General features: G+C 47.9%; 1 protein-coding gene across 1 annotated transcript in view; it reads right to left on the bottom strand.

The window, feature by feature from the left end:
• Window positions 1-10,608, bottom strand: part of GIMAP8 (GTPase, IMAP family member 8) — an 18,984-nt gene extending 8,376 nt beyond the window's left edge. The window contains exons 1-3 of the mRNA XM_006757244.2: window positions 10,264-10,608; window positions 6,315-6,975; window positions 2,070-2,135 (exon numbers count right to left, since the gene is read on the bottom strand). Coding sequence (XP_006757307.1) covers window positions 2,070-2,135; window positions 6,315-6,975; window positions 10,264-10,322 — 786 coding nt within the window. The 5' untranslated portion in view covers window positions 10,323-10,608. The remainder of the gene's footprint in view (window positions 1-2,069; window positions 2,136-6,314; window positions 6,976-10,263) is intronic.
• Between the last annotated feature and the right edge of the window lie 4,953 nt (window positions 10,609-15,561).

The raw sequence follows: 15,561 nt of genomic DNA, 5'->3' as shown, positions 1-15,561 counted from the left end.
GGGGGGATGGGTAGAGGGTAACGTGGGGACAAGGACACATATGTAATTTCTTAATCAATAAAAAATATATTAAGAAAAAAAAATAAAAAAAATAAAAATAAAAATCAGTAAACTGTTCTTTAAAATAATAATAACAATAAAATAACTCTGAATGGTATATTCATAAAATAGAATACAACAGCAATTTTTTTAAAAAGAAAAGAAAAGAATGAGCTACTGATATACAACATGGCTAGATCTCCAAAATATGTTAATTTTAAAAAGCCAAACACAAAATTACATGCAATATGAGTACATTATATAAAGTTCAAGAACAGACAAGGTTGACCAATGTTGGTAAAAGTCTGGAGAGTGGTTCCCTTAGAGGAGGGGCAGTGAGAACTTGTAAGGAGATGGAAATGTGCCATATCTTTATCTAGATGGTGGTCATGTATGTGTAGACATGTAAAAGTCATTGAGTTTATTTACTCTGTGTAAATTATACCTCCATAAATTGCTGTAAAAACCTGTGCTTCAAAACTCTCTCTCCATACATGCCCTGTTCCCACCACTTCTCCTGTGATCCAAGGTCCACACCACACTTATGTGCTGAGCAAATGGCAGAGTCAGCAACTCCAGGGATATTCACTGGGTCTCTGTTAACCAGGGCGCCATCCAGGTGGACTGTCACTCCATGTCCGCATGACAAATCTGGGAGGGAGTGAATGTGGCATTTAAAGAAAGCAGCTGAAATGCAGTGACTACACGTCCTTGGAAAGTTGCCTTCGGAAAGTTACTACTTCCCCCCAAATCACCTCTCACTAGCCTACATCCTATAAAAAGTCCTTTCTGCCTGCCTGTGTGGCTCAGTTGGTTGAGCATCATCCATGCACCAAGAGGTCACTGGTTCGATTCCCAGTCAGGGCACATGCCCAGGTTTCAGTTTTGATCCCCAGTAGGGCGCATACAGGAGGCAGCTGATCAATGTTTCTCTCTCATCATTGATGTTTCTCTCTCTCTCTCCCTCTCCTTTTCTCTCTCTAAAATTCAATAAAAACATTTTTTTTAAAAAGTCCTTTCCAACACCACATTCTGAAATACCCCTTGGTTTCTTGTGATGTGCTATTCCCTTGTGGCCACAGTCAATAAACCCAGTTTTATTCGAAACAGGTATGTCCCTCGGGGTCTTGGCTGCAGGGCATCGACAGAATTTTAAATCCCCACTGCTGCCTGTTACAGATCTGTGGCTAAGTCCATTCATCTATAACATGAGGATGATGATAATATCTTCTTTATAAGGTTGGTACAAGGATTATATATTATATACTATGAGGATTGAATGATTAATATATATTACATGTAATTTTTCAGCACATGTCAACTGCAATTATTATCATTATTAAAATTTTCATTTTAATTATTATTTTGGGAAATTGGGGGGGGGGGGACAGAGAGCTCATCTATTGTATTCCATGCTGAATATTCAGCTCTTTTTTCTTTCTTCCTTTCTTTCTTTATGTGTGCTTGTGTGTGTTTTGGGGGTTTTTTGTTGTGAATATTCAGTTCTTTCACAGAGCTGGCCCAGAAATAACTGGAAAGTACATCAATAAAGAGATGGTTAAATTAGTTATATATGTCCATCCTACAGACCAAATTGCATCTACTACATAGAACGAGGTAGCTCTGGATGTACTGGCGTGTGCAGTGTGGTATACATCACTAATGGCAATCAGTACAAGGATACTGAGCTGCATCATGGAATTCTGCAAGTTAGTGCTATCTGTGAAGGAGGGATTTCTGCTTTCCTAGGAGGAGTCAAAAATTGGCTGGTGCTACATCTAGGCGCAGGACAGAGACGCCAACTCAGTACAGCAGGCAAGCCCAGCTTTGTAACATTGCAGACAAGGTCAGGGACACTCACACCGGGTACAGGACCTTTGCTGGTGCTACACCTTCTCAAAAGGGGTAAGAGTTCCCTAAGAACAGGTTGTACGCATTGACACAAGCTAGGTCTCCAGGGGACGTTTTTGCTCTGACTTCTCACTTTGATGCATAACGCACTCAAAGGAATGTCTATATGAGCTTAACACTCTTTTAAGGATCACCTTACCATGTAGATTGTCCCCCTTCTGAGAGGTAGCTTCTTTCACACAGTCCTGGAAAATAAAGGGGGGAAATGAAGTACACAGATCTAAACTTTCTTCTTTTCACAAAGAAATGGAGACATGAGTGTATAATTCAGAATAACTTGATGATTAGGATGTGGTCAAATCAAGGCCATGGTCGTGGCCCTTCCTGGTCATTCTAGACTTGTCCATAATGACAGTCAATCTTGAGATCCTACTGCTGCTGCTGCCTCAACAGGTTTCCCAGATGCAAGATGGGTCGCGCTCTCAAAGCAGCCCCACGAAAGCCATCTGCGAGGCCTTGTTCCTGAAGCTCTAACTTCACTTCTCCACAGTTCCTATCAGCAATTCCTTCCAAAGGCTCCCAGGGTTTCTGCTATTCCTGGAGAAAACCCAGAGGCTTAAGGAGAACGTCTGGCCTCCCTCAAGAAAGAAATTAGCTCAGGAATGTCTGTGCTGTGCGTTTGAGAGACAAGGCAACGCGAGGACATTGGGAAGCAGGCTCCCCATGTCTCTCCAGTGTCTCCTGCCCTCACTGGATCCCCCAGGATAGAGATGAAGCTTCTTCTCACATGAATCCAGTAAAATTTGGAAGCTTCCCCGTCCAAGGGGGCAAATAGCGATGAGGACAAAGGATGTCCCCTCCACCTGCCTGGTGAAGTCTTATGCTGATTCCCCAAACTTAAATTGGCATGGGACCATAAAATAAGTTGAAAACACCCAGACAGTGTGCTCAGTGGGTAGAGTGTTGGCCCACGCACCGAAGGGTCAAAGTTCAAGTCCCAGTCAAGGACACATACCTGGGTTGCAGGTTCTCAATCCCTGGTCCAGTTGGGGTGTGTGCAGGAGGCAACTAATCGATGTCTCTCACATTGATGTTCTCTTTCTCTCTCTCTCCCCCACTCCACCCTTCCTCTCTCTAAAAATCAATGGAAAAGATATTCTCGGGTGAGAATTAACCAAAAAAAAGAAGGTGAAAACAATGACATACAATCTTGATGACTCTGCTATCCCTAGAAGCTTCCTGTACTTTATTTTAACCTTGTCTTTGTTAAGTCTCCAAGCCCACCAACTTTCCTGCTTCCTCACCTGGCCTTACCCAAAACCATTGATACCATCAATCATCTCTCCCTGGGTCCTCTCATTCTTCTCTGGTTATCAGACTTTTTCCACCTTCCACAGCCCAGCTCAAATTCTTTCATGTTTATTTATTTTAATCCAAACGATTGTTACCATGCAAATGTGTATGATCTAAAATTTAATAATTTTTCCATCACCAATCCACCAGAAAAGTAAGCTGTTAACTTGTATATCCTTCTATGTTTTCTTATCTTTACACAAATACATGCAAGCATATATGAACACATAGAGAGACTTATTAGGCTTTTTTGTTCTGCAATCAGCTTAATAATATGTCTGTACATCTACACAAGTAGATGAAATTAGTTCCATATGCAACCATTTAAACTAATGCAATCCTTCCTTTTTTTATTTTATTTTCTTTTATTTTTAGTTTTATTGCCTAAAGTATTACAAAGGGTATTACATATGTCTCCTTTTTAATCCTTCCTTTATTGATAGACCTACAGGCTATTTCTGGTTTTACTATTTCAAAATATTCAGTGATAAAGGTCCTTGTCCAAACACCTTCATATATTTTTATGTCTTGGTGCTAGAGTCCTAAAAGTGGGAATCTTCACTCCATCTATGGATTATTAAATCCTTTTTTAAAATATGTTTTATTGATTTTAGAGAGAGGAAGGGAGAGGGATAGAGAGATAGAAACATCGATGAGAAAGAAACATCGATTGGCTGCCTCCTGCACAGCCCCTACTGGGGATCGAGCCCGTAACCCAGGCATGTGCCCTGACTGAGAATCGAACCAGTGACCTCCTGGTTCATGCGTCAACGTTCAACCACTGAGAAACACCGACTGGGCTGGATTATTAAATCCTTAATGTCTCCATAATTTATTTGGACCTCATACACTTTTATTATAATAATAACAATCATAATAATAGCAGCTTATAATTATTGAACATTTACCCAGTTTCAAGTATTTGCAAATTACTTTGTAAGCATTTCATTTACTCCTCACAGCGGTCCCTGAAGATACATATTATTCAGAACTCTTGAGCCTCAGGGTTCTCATCTGTAGAATTTCTGTGCATAGAGTTGCTGTGAAGACTAAATCAGTTCATGTAAGCGTCTGGAATTTAGTAGGTGCTCAATAAGTACTGACTTCTCTCCCATGGCCATCAGCTCTAAGAAGATCCTCTCGAACCCGGCGGCCCCCATGCTGAATTTTTGTTTGCTTTACCTTCTCCGGCACCTATATTTATAGAATTCTCTATACCAACATTCGCTTAGTTACACTGAATCAATGATTACTTTGTTCCTTATGCATAAGTCACTCTAGTTGAAGTATAAGCTCCTCAGAGGCAAAAGCTTCCCTTCCTTAGTTCTGAATACATTCTTCATTCAAGTTTAATAAGTAAATAAAAGGTCACTCTGGCTGTTCTGTGTCAAATGGGTGGGGATATAAGGCCCAAGAATGAATGAGGGGAAAGTTGCTAGTAGATTATCTGTAAAATAGTACAGGCAAGAGAAGAGGCTGTCTCGTACCCGATGGTGGCTGTGGAGGTGGAGAGAAGCAGGTGGGTGCCAGGTGCATGATCACAGGCTTGAGGCTTTCTTGGGCAGCAGGTGCTAGCTTTGGTACCAAAGCTGATTCCTGGGTTTGTGTTTGAAGAGTGTAGTAAGCAGCACAACTATTTACCAAGTTGAGAGGAAAACAGAAATCTTACAGATTTAAGAGGGAAAACTGGAAGTTTGGACATGTTAAGTCTGGGGTCCTATAAGAGAGCCCAGTGGAGGTGTCAAGTAGCAATTGGATAATGGAGGCAGAACTCAGAGGAGAGACCTGGACTAGGGCTACTAATCTGGAAACTGTTAGAAAGAGATGGAGGTCAAAGCCGTGAAATATGGGATCACCCAGGGGAGCGTGTAGAGAATTGAGGACAGGCTAGGACCAAGCCCTGTAGATGCCAACCTTTAGAGCTCATTTGAGGAGGACTCAGCAATCCCCAGAGTGGCCAGAAAGGATAGGGGCAGGGAGGGAAGAGAGAGAGAGAGAGAGAGAGAGAGAGAGAGAGAGAGAGAGAGAGAAGGATAGTTTTATTGAAGCCAAGGGGGTCTAATGAGTCATTTGTGTCCAAAACTATGAAGGGTAAAGTCAGGCAAGGACTTAATTTACCAATAAATTTACCAATAAAATCCAAAGGTTAATATAGAAAGTAACCTACCATCTGGTGCCTTATCTTTCCAGAATATGAATAAATTAGAGGCCCAGTGCACAAAAATGTGTGCACTCGGGGGGAGGGGGGGGTCCCTCAGCCTGGCCTGTGCCCTCTCACAGTCTGGGACCCCTCGGGGGATGTCCACCTGCTGGCTTAGGCCCACTCCCCAGGGGGATTGGGCCTAAGCTGGCAGTCAGAAATCCCTCTGGAAGCCTGGGAACCCTCGGGGGATGTCCAGTCATTCCCAGTCGTTCTGCTTTAGGGTCAATTTGCATATTATCATTTTATTATATAGGATAGAGGCCTGGTGCATGGGTGGGCGCCGGCTGTTTTGCCCTGAAGGGTGTCCCAGATCAGGGTGGGGGTCCTACTGGTATGCCTGGCCAGCCTGGGTGAGGGGCTGATGGCCGTTTTCAGGCTAGCTACCCAGCCCCCCCCTGCCGCGCCCCGGCAACCCAAGCTCCCGGCCTCTCCTTTTTTTCTTTTTTCTTTTTTTTTTTCAGCACCTCCTTGAGCAGAGGCCAGGGCAGGCTGGAAGCCGGTATCTGGGATTTATTTATCTTCTATAATTGAAGCTTTGTAGCCTTGAGTGGAGCCCAGGGCTGGCCAGGGCAGGCAGGAAGCTTGGCTTCCTCCCATCGCTGGGAGCAACCCAAGCCTCCTGCTCACTCCAGCTCTGTGGCCACCACCATCTTAGTTGGGTTAATTTGCATACTCACTCCTGATTGCCTGGTGGGTGTAGCAGAGTGGCGGAGGGACGGAGTGATGGTGAATTTGCATGTTTCTCTTTTATTAGTGTAGATATCCCCTTAAACAAGACCTTTGAACCTTTTCACATGTCTCTGCCCATCTTCATCCCACTCTCTCTAACAACACAGAGATCCTTGGAGGCCTTAACGAGAATTCTCACCTGGAATCCATTGCCTTCATTGTTGAAATTCACGGGGTAGGGTTCTCCATTCTCATCCACCAAAAGCTTGACCATGCAGAGGAGCTCTGCTACCTGGCTGTCCCGCTCAGCCCCACCTGCCTTGTTGTTGAACAAGCAGTAGCGGTGTCCACAGTTTTCAACCAGCCCTCCAAGCAATCGGTCGTGTAGAAGGTAATTTTTCATGGAGTCATCACCCAAATCGTCCTTCCGAGTGAAGATGATAATGATGTACCTCCTGGCTTCCGCTCCAAACACCTTCAGGACGCCCTCGATTGTCTCTCTGTCCTCCACGTTACAGTGGCCGATGGGGATCACCAGAAGCAGGACATGCAGGCTGGGGGCAGAAAGCTTCAAGCAGTGTTCAATGTTTCGTTGCTTGTCTTTGGCACAAGCCGTTGAGGAGAAAAGGTCGGGGGTGTCGATGACCACAACCTCCTCCCCTCTCATGGTCCCACTCTCTCTCTGGCACGTTTCAGTCACCATCTTCCCACTGAATCTGGACAGGAACACCTTTTTGCCCAGAATAGTGTTTCCTGTGGCACTTTTTCCTGCCCCATGCTTCCCTACGAGAAGAAGCCTCAGTGGCCCCGGGGAGCAGCCCTGCTCCGCAGCATCCTCCTGACACAGGCTCCTGCTGGTCCTGTTGGAACAAAGAGCAACACATCAAGGTTCAACTCACATGCAGAGTTAACAGAGGAGCAGCAAGAAAATGTGTTCTCTCTTATTGTTTAAGATTTTTACTGACTTTTAGACAGAGAGAAAGGGAGAGGGGGAGAGAGAAAAACACTGATGTGAAAGGGAAACATCCATCAGCTGCCTCCTACATGCCCCCTATTGAGTATTGTGTCTGCAACCCGGGCATGTGCCCTGACTGGGAATTGAACCGGTGCATGGGACGATGCCCAACCAAATGAGCCACACCAGCCACAGCAGTGTGTTCTCTTTGACTCAAATTTTCCCCCTTAGGACTTAGGCTACTGGAGTGCTAGACTCAGACTAGACTGGAACAAGGAATCATGTTTACTAGGTAGGACCTTCTCCGCACGCTTGTTTGTGAAATAAATCCATGTTGATAAAATGTCAATCACTGTAGATGGGCTAAACTGACAAGCCCTTCTTTACACACATTACCCACCTACATGCTGGAAGAAACTAGACACTCTCTGTGACAGAGAGAATAATGCCTGCCCCTCTCCCCCCGATGTGTTCATGCACTAATCCCGGGATCTATGACTTCATTACCTTTAGTGGTAAAAGGGATTCTGCCAATGTAATGGGGATCTTCCAGTGGAGATGGTAGGGGCGGAAATAGAATATTGTGAATTAGCTATGATTACAAGAAATATTAACCATGCTCTGTTCATCGTGATCCTTCTGTCCTGATTAGAGGAAGCACATTCTAACCTCGCTGAGAGTTGCACACCTGGGACATGGGAGTTAACATCAGAATGCAGTCCGCCCTCCTTTTCAGAGAATTGCCTAGATTAACAACCTTGCTGCTAAGACAATCTGGTCCTGGAGGCACCCACCCTCTACAACACCCCACCCCCAGCCCACATTCCCTGTATCCTGAAACCGTTATGTGTTGCCTGCTTTCCCATGCCTGTAATTCCTCCTTTCTTATATAATCTTTGTCCTTCTACCCAGTATAAGCAGCTGGCTTATGGGGAGGAGTAGAGCATATTTTTGTGGATGATCTGCTGCTCTCCCATACTGCCAGCATTATTGGAATAACTGCTCATATATGATTCAACCCTGTCTCTGCTTAACTGGCAGCCTGGACCCACTGGTTGCCTGGTTACAGAGAGAGAATCTTGGATCATCCAGGTGGGCCCAGTGTAAGCACATTATAAGGGGTCCTTATAAGAAGGAGGCAGGAGAGTCAGAGTGAGAAAAAGATGTGAAAACAGCTGGGAGGATCAGAGAGTGAGATTTGAAAACGCTGCCCTGCTGGCTTTGATGGCGGAGGCCGAGTCTATAAGCTGGGAAAGGCCAGGAAACAGATTCTCCCAGAGAGGCCCCAGAAGGATCACAGTCCTGCTCAATGCCTTGATTTTTTAAGACATCCAACCCCCAGAACTCCAAAATAATAAGTCTGTGGGGGTTTTAGTGACTCAGTTTGTGGCAATGTGTTACAGCAGCAAGAAACTAATACACTCAGTCTCTCAGCCAACCTTCCAAATAGGAGTGAATTCCACCACTTGCTATGAGGTGCGCTGACCACCAGGGGGTGGGGCAGAACAAAGGCAGGCCCGGGCTGGCAGCTGGCAGCTGGGGGAAGGGAAGCCCCTATTGGCCCTAATCGCTGGCCAGGCCTAGGGACACTACCCGTGCACAGATTTCATGCACGGGGCCTCTAGTAATACAATAATTCATGAATAATCATACAAGAAAAAACTCTGTGTTTTGCCTACTCACAACAGTAAACCTATTTTTTCCCATGCCTGTATATGCTCAATTAATGGTGTTAAATGAGTGATCATGAGTGGCATGTGAGGAAAGAAACAGTTTTTACAAGTACAAAGGAAGACTGAAGTGATGTTACTTTGACTAATAACAGAAGTAACTGTATGTTGTATCCCAAGCTAGTGAAGTGGTATTGTTTTCGTGCATTAATTTTCAAAAAGCACCAGTGCAGCCCTAGCTGGTTTGGCTCAGTGGAGAGAGTGTTGGCCTGAGGACTGAAGGGTCCCAGGTTCAATTCCAGTCAAGGGCACGTACCTTGGTTACAGGCTCGACCCCTGTGAGTAGGAGAAAACACATGGATGTTTCCCTCTCTGTCTCTCCCCCTCCCTTCCATTCTCTCTAAAAATCAATGGAAAAACAACCTCGGGTGAGGATTAACAACAGCAACAATGAGCACCAGTGGGTAAATAAGCAGAGACATCCAGCAGGTGTGAAGGAGAAAGGAATTTCTTTGCCAAGTAAGCATCACTGTTTTACATGGTTTCCCAGCATTGTGTGACCAAATGATGTTGCTGAACTCTTTCCAGCCCAGGAGGCCTGATTCATATTCATTCATTCTCTCTCTCTCTCTCTCCCTCTCTCTCTCTCTCTCTCTCCCCATTCATATGATTGCCCAGCCTGTACCATTTTCGCCCAAGAATATAGAAAATACTTTAAAGGACAAAAGGAAATCAAAACTCCCTTCTCCCGCCCTCTCACCTTTACAACCCACATTCCCTCTGACCTTCTCTCAGGCCCTCTGGAGACCCCAGCAGAGCAATGGAGAGAGAACAAAGGCAGAAAGCTTTCCTTCAGAACTCTAGTCAAGGCTCTGAGCAGCCTCCACCTTCTTCTCAAGGGTCAGCTGGAGGGGGACGTGGCTCCAGGCATCCAGACAGAGCTTCCGGGGCTCAGGGATTCCCCCCTCCCTAGGCAGTTCACACCCACTGGTCAGGGAGGCCTCCAGAGCTGGGCCGGGGAGGACGCCGTCCAGCCCACAGCTCAGTCATCCCAAGCATTCGTGGGATAAGGCCAGGTGGCTTAAATGTAGGTGAAATCGGAAATATTATTTCTGCAAACACTCACTACCGCCAGTGACCAGGTATTAGAAACGGAAGTGTGCAAAGGCTGGGGGATATTCTAAAGGTGAATGTGGGAGATCAGGGTCCAAACTCCCAGCTTCTGGGGGTAGGGGGGCTGCTGCTAGCACAATTCCTCACGATGGGGCCCCATCCACTTCCCTTTCCCTCCCCCTCCCACTAGGCCTTCACCCCAGCCTTGGGGGGAGCATCCCCTCCTGGATCAGCCTCCTCCCAGGAAGGGGGGCCTCTGCCCCACCCCACCCCATGCCCCAGGCTGGGAAGACCAGCGCTGAATAAGGAGGAACCATCCCAGAGGCCCAGAGACCACACCCTCCAGGTGGCTCCTGCCCCTCTCTGGGCTGGCGTCCTGGTGGTGCAGGCCCATATCTGCACACACATACCTTGGTCCTGTCCCCAGGCCGGCCTCGGTCTCAGAGCCTCCACAACAGGCCTGCTCCATTGCTTGGCAGGTGGGAGCAGCTGCTAGTTCCTCTCAGGCAACCAGAACCCTAAAGAGGGTGGTTTGAGGGGCCTCAGGCCGGGAAAACAGGAAAGCAGGGCAGGACCAGCTCTGCAAGGTCTTCCTGATAAACTGCGCTCCCCAGGAGGAAGAAGTACGGCGATGTGGGTTTCGGTTTTGCAGCAACAGAAGCACAAATGCAGGCACAGGGGAAGTTCAGAATTAGTGCCAGGTCACGGTGACGCGGCAGGGGCAGGCGGGGCGGGGAGGGAGGGCACACGCCTCCCAGGGTGCAGCTGCAGAATGCGAGGCTGGAGGGCACACGAGAGGGTCTGGGCCTGGGCCCCAGGCGGAGCGGCAGAGGGTCCCTAGAGAGGGCTCATCGGGCTCAGGGCGAAGCAGGCGATGTGGGCGGCTTCCTGCCTCTGAGGACAGAAACAATGGCACCTTTAGGGGCTTCGATGAAGACACTGTTCCCACCATCAGCTCCCCAACCTCTGTCCACCCTGAAGCAGCCTTCCCAGCGCTGGTAACAATCCCTCACTCCTCTTCCAGGAAGGCGTCCCTGAAACCCCTGGCCGGAGCAGCTCAGGCCCTCAGATGAAAGCTGCTTCCCAGGCAAAGCATTCCCTCCCCAGCTAGCAGAGCGCTTCCCATGCCGGACCATGCATGCTTTGTGAGAGGCCACAGTGTCCCAACGCTTCCTGGGACAGAAAGAGGTTGAACACGGAGCAAGACTTTTTCAAGTTTTATTTCACTACTAGAGGACCGGTGCACAAAATTTGTGCACTCAGAGGGGAGTGTCCCTCAGCCCGTACTGCGTCCTCTCACAGTCTGGGAGCCCTCAGGGGATGTCCGACTGATGGCGTATGGGGAGCGGGCCTAAGCCATTAGTCGGACATCCTTAGTGCTGGCGCGGAGGCGGGAGAGGCTCCCACCACCACTGCTGCAGCCAGCCATGAGCCTGGCTTCTGGCTGAGCAGCACTCCCCCTGTGGGAGCACACTGACCGCCAGCGGACAGCTTCTGCATTAAGCAACTGCCCCCTGGTGGTCAGTGCGTGTCATAGCAACCAGTCATTCTGCTGTTCAGTCAATTTCCATATTAGCCTTTTATTATATAGGATGGTAAAAATAAAAACCAACACATTAAGTGGACCGTCTTAGCCATTTTTAGGTTCCCAGTTCAGCCGTGTGGAGCACGCTCACGTGGTTGTGCAAAGAGCTAAGAACCTGCTCTCCTTTCAACACTGGAACTCCACGCCTGTTAGACACGACTCCCCCCTCCCCTTCCCCCAGCCCCTAACCTCCTTCCTACTTCTGTTTCTGTGATTCTGATGGCCTTAGAGACTTCATGTTGTGTTTGTCCATTCAAGACTGGCTTTTTTGCTAGTGTCATGTCCTCGGGGTTCATCCAGGAGAGTGGACTTGTCATTGTGATGCAGAGACTGCCATTCCGTGAACTGGACCTCACACTTTCACACCAGGGTTGGTCTTTGAAATGTCAGAGGTGGTGCTTAGCTTTCTGAAACCTGCAGGAAGGAGGAGTAGGCTTTGAGGGGCTGCTCCATCCCCAGAGGGGCACCTTCTCCTGGGCAGGTCTTGTTAGGAAGCTGAAGGAAAGCTGTCACTGCCCACCCAGGGCTTGGGTCTAGGGGCTACCCCTTGGTGGGACACTGACAAAGCCTCTTCCCATTCCCCACCCCACTTACCCCCCGCCCCTTAGGAAGGAGGACTGTGTCCTGGAAAGCTCCACCCTCGGGCATCAACTCAATTCATGACAAGATCAGACCACGCCCTTCCACCAGCCGTGGTGGCTCACCCCAGCTGTGTCACCCCTAGAAGAGAGTTGGTTCAGTGGCAGAGTGACAGGCCTAGTGGGATTGCATGTCCCCAAAATAGACAAGACAGTAAACTGAGTTAAGAAAAGCTCACTCGTTGCCCTAGCTAGTTTGGCACAGTGGATAGAGCGTCAGCCTGCAGATTGAAGGGTCCAGGTTCGATTCCAGTGAAGGGCACATGCCTGGGTTGCAGGCTTGATCCACAGTAGGGGGCGTGCAGGAGGCAGCCGATCAATGATTCTCTCTCATCACTGATGTTTCTATCTCTCTCTTCCTCTCCCTTCCTCTCTGAAATCAATAAAAAAAATTTTTTTTAAAAAAAGCTCACTCGTTAAGGGTTTGGGGAGCACTCTGAATCAAGCCAAAGCTTCAAATAACTCCTCAATGAGTTAGCAAGTTGGCTATGTGCGGATTTGACCATTTGGCTAAATGATCTTCCTGTACATCGGCTTTGGAATAATTAACTTTGCACAAGGAAGGCTGCCTCTGATTCTGGCCCAGCCCTGATGTAAGGAAGGACGGGGGCTTCCTGTCCCCCAGTGGCTTTAACAAGGACAGAATTAGGTCAGCACTCACTCAACACCCTCCTCTCACCCGCTCCCAGACTCTGGGGGCAGGAGGGAGAGGGGCTGGACCTCAGGCACCTAATAAGGTGGAGGCCACCAGATGTCGGCAATGTATTGATTCAGTGGGTTCATTGCCAAAGACTCACAAGACCAATCCCCAACTCAAGGAGCTCGGTCACATGATGAGAAAAGAGACTAACCCTATGTAACATGTGGTCATGATTGTCCAAGGCTGCATGGGAGCAAAAGGGAGCTCTGCAAGCCTTACCAGGTGGAGTAACAACCAAGTGGAGAAACAGACTTAGAAACAAACCCAGAAACCACTGTGAACTGTGGTCCGACAATGGAGGGACGATCAGGAGAAGACGTACTCAGGGACTCTATCCTGCCCTTAGAGTTGGAGAGCACGAAGGAATTTCCCTGCAAAGGACCCTCCAGCAGAGAGAATGGCAAATGCCACAGCATCCAGGGTGCTAGAGCAGCTTGACTGTTAGGTTGGGGGGGTTCGGGGTGGGAATGGAGGTAGAAGGACCAGTTACAGGCTACTGCAACCATCCAAGCTAGAAATAAGGGCATGAACTAATACAGTGACAGTGAACGTGGATGGTGGAAAGGAGAACCGATTGGTGATACAATTAGGAGATAGAAACAATAAAATAATTGTTAAAAGACGAATTCAGGGCTCCTATTACAATCGTTCCAGCTGCCACCGCAACGACGTGTTAATCATAGCCAGACATCTGTCACGTGTTGTTACATGTTGTTTTACTTCAAAGACAGGAAATATGTGGTCACCACAGTTTGGGTAGATGGCAGTAAAGTGTCTTCTAACTAAATGTGTTTATTTTGACAATTTCCTGGTGGAATTAAATGTCTTATTCAAACAGAGTCTTTGTTTGTTACAATAATTATTATTAAGGAATAATGTGCTTCTTTTTAAACCTTTAACCTGCAGAAGGGACAGCGTTTTCTGAGTCACATGAAGGCTAGCGTCACCCGGCTGATTGGCTGAGGAACAGTCTGGGGTCACAGCCGTCATGGGGCCTGGGCTGTGACAGGCTGGCGTTTTCGGCATGGGGACACTGAGTCTGAGACACTGGACATGGGGCAGGCAGAGGAGCCGAAAACATTCCTGTTTCCCATAAGATATTCATGCCAACCTTCCCACTGAAAACAACTAAAAGTCAAACAAATTAAAAGCATGTTTAAACCTCCTCAAAAGTATCCAAGCATAATAAGGCATAAGCGAGAGCACGTCACCATCTCGGAAAATGGGAAGCTTTGCTTTGTAGCCTCCCTGGGAGAGGAGGAAGGAAATCAAAAGCCGGGGGAGGTGTCAAAGCAAAGCGGTCCTCTCAGCCTGCCCCTTCCCGGCCATCACAACCTCTTGGACCAAAGGAAACGGCTCAAAACCTAAACTTCAAATCAGCTGCAAGCACGCAGGGATGTAAAATGCAGAATAGGGAATCCTATATAATAAAAGCCTGTGACTGAACGATGGAATGACCACAACAACCGGTCAACCAGTCGCTATGATGTGCACTGACCACCAGGGAGCAGATGCTCAACGCAGGAGCTATGCCCCCTGGTGGTCAGTGTGCTACCACAGTGGGAGGGCCGCTCCGCTGTCAGGGATGAGCAGCTGCTCCCACTGTGAACTTGGGGCGACAGGCAGGAACCTGGGCTGCAATCATGGCCTCCTCGCCCCAGGCTCCTCCTCCTCGCTCCCTGCCGCTGCCGCCTCCTCCAGACACCCGCAGGCCACACAGCACCGCTGTCGCCAGGTTGGCAGAGCTGACCCCAGAGGCTGGGAGGCGGGTTCATGGCCGCTGCAGGACTGAGGCCTACTCTGCCACCTCTCAGTGCTATTGTCCCTGGGCCCGGCCATGACCAGGTCCCTGGAGAGGCAAGTGCTCTGGCTCCACGGAAGATGCCAGACCAGGGAGCAGCCGCTCAGAGGGCGGGTCCACAGTCACTTGGCTGACCGGAATGAGCAGCCGGGCAATCCCTGCTGGCCACGCCCCCCCCCACCAGTGTACAAATCCTGTGCACGGGGCCTCTAGTATAGTCAATAATATTGTAATGACTGTATGTGTCAGGCAGGTACTAGACTTATGGGGAGGGGGGTGGAATCCCTTTGTAAATTACATAAATGTCTCACCACTATGGTGTACACCTGAAGTGAATATAATATTGTATGTCAACTGTAATTGGATTTTTTTTTAAATTTTAATAAAGCCGAAACCGGTTTGGCTCAGTGGATAGAGTGTCGGCCTGCGGACCGAGGGGTCCCAGGTTCGATTCCGGTCAAGGGCATGTACCTGGGTTGCGGGCACATCCCCAATGGGAGATGTGCTGGAGGCAGCTGATCAAATCAATAAAATATATTTAAAAAATTTTAATAAAGATTAATAAAGTTTATATTCTTTGATCTATACATTACTCTTCACTTTATCTGAAAAAAGAAAGAAACTTTGCTTTTAAAATAAATAAATAAATAACGCATCCTCGAACTTTTTCCCTTCCCTCACTAACATTTTGGCTTTTATAAATGTCCTAGAGGCCCAGCGCACACAAAACCGTGTGCAAGTAGCTCACTTCCACTTGCCGCAGCTCGCCGCCCCACCCACCGAGAGAGCCGCTGCTCATTTGGTCATGACAGCCATGGGCCTTTTATATAAGAGATTACAGAGGGAATTTTCCAACGGCTAGAAGGATATCCTTGCACTTCTTATGGAAACTTTCTAACACACGGCAACAGTAGAGAGGAGAGTGTATAATGGGCCCCACTTTCCTCTCATTCAAATTCAAGTTGTCTAGACTTCAGCAGTGGG

Source organism: Myotis davidii, unplaced genomic scaffold (genome assembly GCF_000327345.1).
Source record: "Myotis davidii unplaced genomic scaffold, ASM32734v1 scaffold573, whole genome shotgun sequence".
Taxonomy (NCBI): Eukaryota; Metazoa; Chordata; class Mammalia; order Chiroptera; family Vespertilionidae; genus Myotis; species Myotis davidii.
The sequence above is the reverse complement of the archived record's forward strand: the minus strand, read 5'-3'. Positions and strand labels throughout refer to the sequence as shown.